Source organism: Atta cephalotes (assembly GCF_000143395.1).
Source record: "Atta cephalotes unplaced genomic scaffold scaffold00005, whole genome shotgun sequence".
NCBI classification, from domain to species: Eukaryota; Metazoa; Arthropoda; class Insecta; order Hymenoptera; family Formicidae; genus Atta; species Atta cephalotes.
This window is the reverse complement of record NW_012130069.1, coordinates 4,744,097-4,750,206: the sequence shown is the minus strand read 5'-3', so window position 1 is coordinate 4,750,206 and position 6,110 is coordinate 4,744,097. Positions and strand designations below refer to the sequence as shown.

The window sequence follows — 6,110 nt, the reverse complement described above, 5'->3', positions numbered from 1 at the left end:
TAAATAAATATACATTTCACGACACAACCACATAATCTTGGAAATACTGGCGAAAAATATTTACAGTTGAAGGAACACGAATGAAACTATCAGGATAAATTTATGCAGCAAGAATGATATTAATAAAAACCACTTTATTTTCCGCTGGCAGATACGAGAAAAATCGCGGTAAACAGCGAAAAGCCATTTCACCTTTGCGTCCTGTTTTTTGTTGCATGAAAAACGTGCAAATGTACATTTTATATACAGTTGCGAGTAAGTAATTGCCGTTTTAATGTTCATTGCTTTGGAAAGAATATCCGATGACATTATCTCGTTAGTAAATTCGCACCATGTTCAGTAAAGATGTGCGAAATGTTCCTTTTTGTCATACCATACTATTTCGATCCTGCAAACATTCGGTGACCTCTTTTTTCTTCTCCCTACCTCCCAAAAGTTCTTGAATTTCGCGGAACGTCCGACCTTTGGTCTCGGGCACGGTGAATATCACCATCACGAACGCCAGTAAACACGATCCCGCGAAGAAATAATAAACGGTGTCGGCGCCCAACCAGTCGCCAATCACCTGATACAGTTTGGATACGATAAAACCAAGCACGCCGTCGAAAACGATGATAATGGCACCAGCGAACGCTTTCACCTCAGTAGGAAATAATTCTCCGATCAACGCGTTTGGTAGAGTACCCAGTCCAATCTGGTAGGCCACTTGAAAGATGATCACATCGATCACTGGAAGAAGATTTACTGCTGATACGTCAATGCCTCTTTCGTCTAGCATAAGGTATATTGCAAGAATTGCTAGGGTAATGGAAGAACCCAGGGTGGAGGCGATTAGTAATGGACGTCTGCCCGCGCCTTCAACGGTCGCAGTTGATAATCCGCATGAGATGAGGCCGACCGCGAGCACAAGTATCGTAGCCACGTTGGAATCGATGCCGATCGCTGCTTTCTTGAAAAGCACTTCAAGATACTGTATAGTGCTAAAGTTTCCACTGAGTTGCTGCGTAGCAATTAGACTGAGTATAATGCCGAGAGCTCGAGCGTTACTGGGCAACAGCATCAGCTTCAGTTTTCCCATCCAGCTGCGCTTAACGGGTTCCGTTCGAGCTCCAGGACCAGTCACTGGAGTATTATCGCAAACGTCTTCGATAAAAACGTTACGTAAAGTGTATTCTAATTCTCTCCTTGCTTCGTCGCGATCGCGAATTCCTTTAAAGAACGCTAGAGACCTAGTTGCTTCTGCTCTACGACCTCTGGTCACAAGGAAGGCAGGAGTCTCGGGGAACCAGGAGAAGCATATCACAAATAAGATAGGTACCATGAGAAGTATACCTGTCAGAACGTGATACGATACCCACGGACCAATACTACATGTCAGTAAGGAACCAGTGAATACGTTTACGGCAATCAGAGTACCGAGAGCACCTCTAATTTCGACGTCAGCGACCTCCGATACATACATCGGATTGGTAGTGTATGAGATGCCCACGCCAATGCCAAGAATCATCCTAGAAACGTAAAGAGCAACTACAGTCTGGGCGAAGAAAACGATTGTCCAGCCGACGATGAAGAAACCGCTTGCGAACAAAAGGCACTTCTTACGGCCGTATCGATCGGCAAGACTGGCACCGAGGAACGGACCGATCATAGAGCCGATCACCGTCAACGATACGATCCATGAGCCCTGATCGTCGGTTATCTTTATTGGAACATCGCTGGCGCCGGATGTGAGTCGTGAGAGCGACGTGGTAGTCCATCCGTAGACGGTGCCGACTGCTACCATGGATAGAGTCGCTGTGAAATGGAGATTGATGGAAGATTAATGGTGATTGATTGCCGAATTGATTTTCATGTTACCTTTAAGGGCGTGATATTTCATGAAATATGATGTAAACCTGATATACATGCTAGCCATTGTCTCCATTGTGTCCGTTCGCATTTTGCCGTTTGTTCATCGTGATGCTTGTCCTGGGAAGATGAGACTTGCGTCACAATCTCACCTCTTGGTCCCGCTTCCTTTAGCACGTCAATCTGAGAAATTGATATTGACTTTTTAGAGGAAAGACGATAGTTTTCTTTGCTGTTATGTGACATTCAGCTCGAACTGAAGCGATATAAATATTTTAGGTATCCTTCTTTATTTAGAAAAAATTAATTCTGTAGTTATTCTAAATTTCCTCAGCTGTAAATCTTACAACAATATCGCCATCGATTAAAAATTAATCATTATTTTTCATCAAAGTGATTTACAAAATTAATAATAATAAACTAGAAAGATTATGAGCCGAATAATATCTTTTAATATTCAGAATATAATAACAATCAACATTGTAAACAATATAAATGGTTTAATATCGAATCAATGTTAAATAAATTTAAATTATAATATAAAATTAGCAATTATGCGTATAATTTTATAGTTAAATAAAACATGAAAATATAAAAAATACGAAAAATTACTCTCTCTTATTTTTTATATTTTCATGTTTTACTTAATTATAAAATTATACGCATAACTAGAGTCACTACATCAATGAACAAATAAGAAATTCATGATATTATATAAACAGTGAATTATAGTGCGTATATAAAAGAGAAAAGACAATAAATCACTCAAAGATAATAGCTGGTTATTTAATCTTTAAAAATATCATAAGTTATCTTTAAAAAATAAGACAAAAATGATTTTTAATTAAAAAAGTGAAAAACTAGTAAATGATAAGTTTCAATTAATGACCAATGCGTTAGTAAATGACCAATAGTCAAGTAGGACAAGTCCTTTTAAAAGAATAGATTTCAGTAAATATACATTTGGATTCAACAAAAATGTTTATTGAATAACTGGATTCTCTATATAATTATATTTATATATCTTTATTTACGTAATAATAATATATTTATTATTCAATCTTCAAAATATGTATTTTTATAATTCTAGACTTGAATGAAAGCATAATCATAAATTTTATAATATAATTATTTAAAAATATAATTATTTAATAATAATATAATCATAATAAAAATATAATCTTTTAATCTCAATAAGAATATACTTTGATAAACTTAGCTTACCAAAGTATTAGTAAGTTTGGTAGTTTTAGATAATATTTTAGATAATATTTTAGTTTCTGATACTGATTTTAGGATGTCTTTTCAAAAATAAATTCATCCATTTTCTATCAGGCCTATTTACAAATGGATTTTTTTCGATTATTTTTTTCTAGAAAAGATTGCACTGCATCTTGCACATTACTTATATTGGAAATTCCAACTTTGCTTTGTTAATTATCCAAGTTTTAATTCGTTCTTTTTCTTTTGAAAAAAGAATAGACGAAGATCTCATTTTTTTCTCAATAGATAGATTTCATATATCTTATTACTAAAAAAATCAACACATACACTTTTAAGCGTCTTGCGTTTCTTTCGAATAAGAAAATCTGCAGTATTTTTTTTTCCTTTATTTTTCTCAGAATTTGACATACTTAAAGATTGTTTGAAAATAAAAATTAAAAATATAAAAAGAAAAGGAAATAAAATATAGTGAAATAAATATAGTGGCATACTTAACACTGGATAATCATGAAGTTTCACTAAAAATGACAGAAAATTTGAGCACCATAAACTTAAAATATTAATATTTGCATGTCAATTTCAATATTTATTAAATTTATACACTAAAACAGAGTTAGTTAACAGTCACACAATAAAGGTTAGCAAGATTAGAGATCACACATTTCATTCACTGATTACCAGTAGCATACTTAACTGTGAATCAATGAATAATCTAATAGCAGTGATTATTCACTGATTCACAGATTTAGAGAACACAAAAAATATCAAAATACGAACATCTAACCTCCAATCTTGACACTTAATCACGAACAACATGATCATTTACCCGCTTTGCGTTCAGTTTATTAGTTAACGACTAATGTATCATTTACTGATACAAACGAAAACAAAATACACCAATATTTGATCCGTAAGAAATATATAATTAAAAACAAGTAAAATACAATAATAAATAAGCAAGAAATAAAAATTTAACATTATGCTATCCTAAAGAAATTGATTGTCAGTTCTTTGATAACAAATACTTAATATAAAAGTTACTGCTTTTAATATGCGTATTCTATTTTGCTTATAGTAAATTTTTGTTATAAGTACATTCATAAACGAAGGTAAATATTTTCCTTTTTTTACGTATTATAATTACATTTTCAAGTGAAAAGTGATATTAGTTAAATCTGTGAAATTAGATTTTAAAAATATCAATTAATTTGCAATTTATTATTTTAAAATCTTATTATTTTAATATTTTTCTGTAGTAATCATTTATTGGTGATTTAGAGACTGATGCAGTGACCCTACTAATTTTATATTATAATTTGTTTAACATTCATAACGATTGATGTCAAAACGCCTATATTGTTTATTAACAAACGTTGATTGTTACTATATTAAAAGATATTGTTCGATTCGTAGCTCTTATAATTTATTATTGTTAATTTTATTTTTATTCAATCATATTGTTATTATTATTATTACGTTATAAGATTTACGAAATGTTTCAACGAACGCTTGAACATCATTGTCATTGTCGATACAAAATAAACAGCGCATCTAATACTTGTGCGTACATCTCCTTGCGCGTGACGGAATGCAGAAGTCTTTTCCGAAGTGAGAAGCAACAGGTGATAGTGATTAATGTTAGCAATGTAAGAAATCAAATGAAAATCCACTTTCTTTTCTTAAAGAACTCGAAAATTCCGCGATTTAGTGATTTATATCATCCGAAAGAATTCACTAATTAGTCTCTACTTACTGACAATATGAAATTAGAGTTTAAAGTTTTAAATAAGTTATTAATAAAAAACGTGATATATCTCACTCCCCCCCCCCCACACACACACACACACACACACCGATATATTATTTTACTACGGTAAAAAATTTTTTATACATGAATATATAAAAAATATGTATAAACATACCTAACACATAAATGTAAATATTCATAAATATATATAATTATATAAAATACCATACATCTTTCTTTCTTTTGTAAAATTACTTTTTAATATATTAAAAATAATAATAATATTGAAAAAATGTCAAAAATATCTTGTTAATGGGACAATTTTCGCATTATTTGTTTTAGAAAAAATCAAGTTTGGAAAAAAACTCATACATAACTATATGTATAATTTTACATAGAATTATATATGAGCAATTCTTTTACATTTTTCCAAACTTGATTTTTTTTTAAACAATGCAAAAAATTTCCTTTAAATTACTTTTCTTGTTATTATTATTTTTATTATTACACTAAAAAGTAAGTTTACAAATAAAAGTTGTAAAAATGGGCATTATTTGTCAACTGAGCATTTATCGTTCTTCAATTGAGTATGGCGCCAAAATAAAGTCATGATCGACTGCACATGCGCATTTTTAAAGAATGATACATCGCTCTTCATGGTCGCGTGTTTATTCACAACATAACCTAGCTGGATCTCGTCAACAGCAACTATTATACATATAACTATTATACGTATACTTATCGCGATAGCTCAAAGCACGCGACAACATTGATTCTGATAGTGTACGAGCAACGGTAAATATATCTTTGCTTTCGCCCCGTGATACTCACCAACGTGTTTGCGCACCTTTTCGCGACTTTTCTGAACCACCGCACGTACTTGCCCGCAAAATATTTGAAAATCAAATTGAACGAAACACCCATGCTCACTTCGTAATCGACGGAACGATATAAATTAATCGCTCCGAATATATTTTTGGGGACATGCCGCGAACGTACGCGACACGTATATATGTGTAACAAAATGGAGCATACGATTCGAGACACAAGGCATTACATAAGTCGCCGATGTCGGTCAATGCCCCCTTCGTTGCATCTTTCAATGTTGGAACATTCCCCATTAAGTCCTGCGAGTATCGTTAATGCAATGAAATCGATCAGTCCGATCATATTTAGAGAGATCCTTTTGATCCTTTTATGGGTAGGTTATATAGGATGCTCAAATTTTTGCTTTGATAAATTCTCTCTCTCTCTCTCTCTCTCTCTNTNTTCTCTCTCTCTCTCTCTCTTC

General features: G+C 32.6%; 1 protein-coding gene across 1 annotated transcript; it reads right to left on the bottom strand.

The window, feature by feature from the left end:
- Window positions 1-367: 367 nt before the first annotated feature.
- Window positions 368-5,743, bottom strand: LOC105626600 (facilitated trehalose transporter Tret1-like). Its single transcript, XM_012207893.1, has 3 exons — window positions 5,651-5,743; window positions 1,896-2,031; window positions 368-1,794 (listed from the first exon to the last, which is right to left on the bottom strand). The coding sequence occupies exons 1-3, from the start codon at window positions 5,741-5,743 to the stop codon at window positions 368-370; spliced, it is 1,656 nt and encodes a 551-aa protein (XP_012063283.1).
- Between the last annotated feature and the right edge of the window lie 367 nt (window positions 5,744-6,110).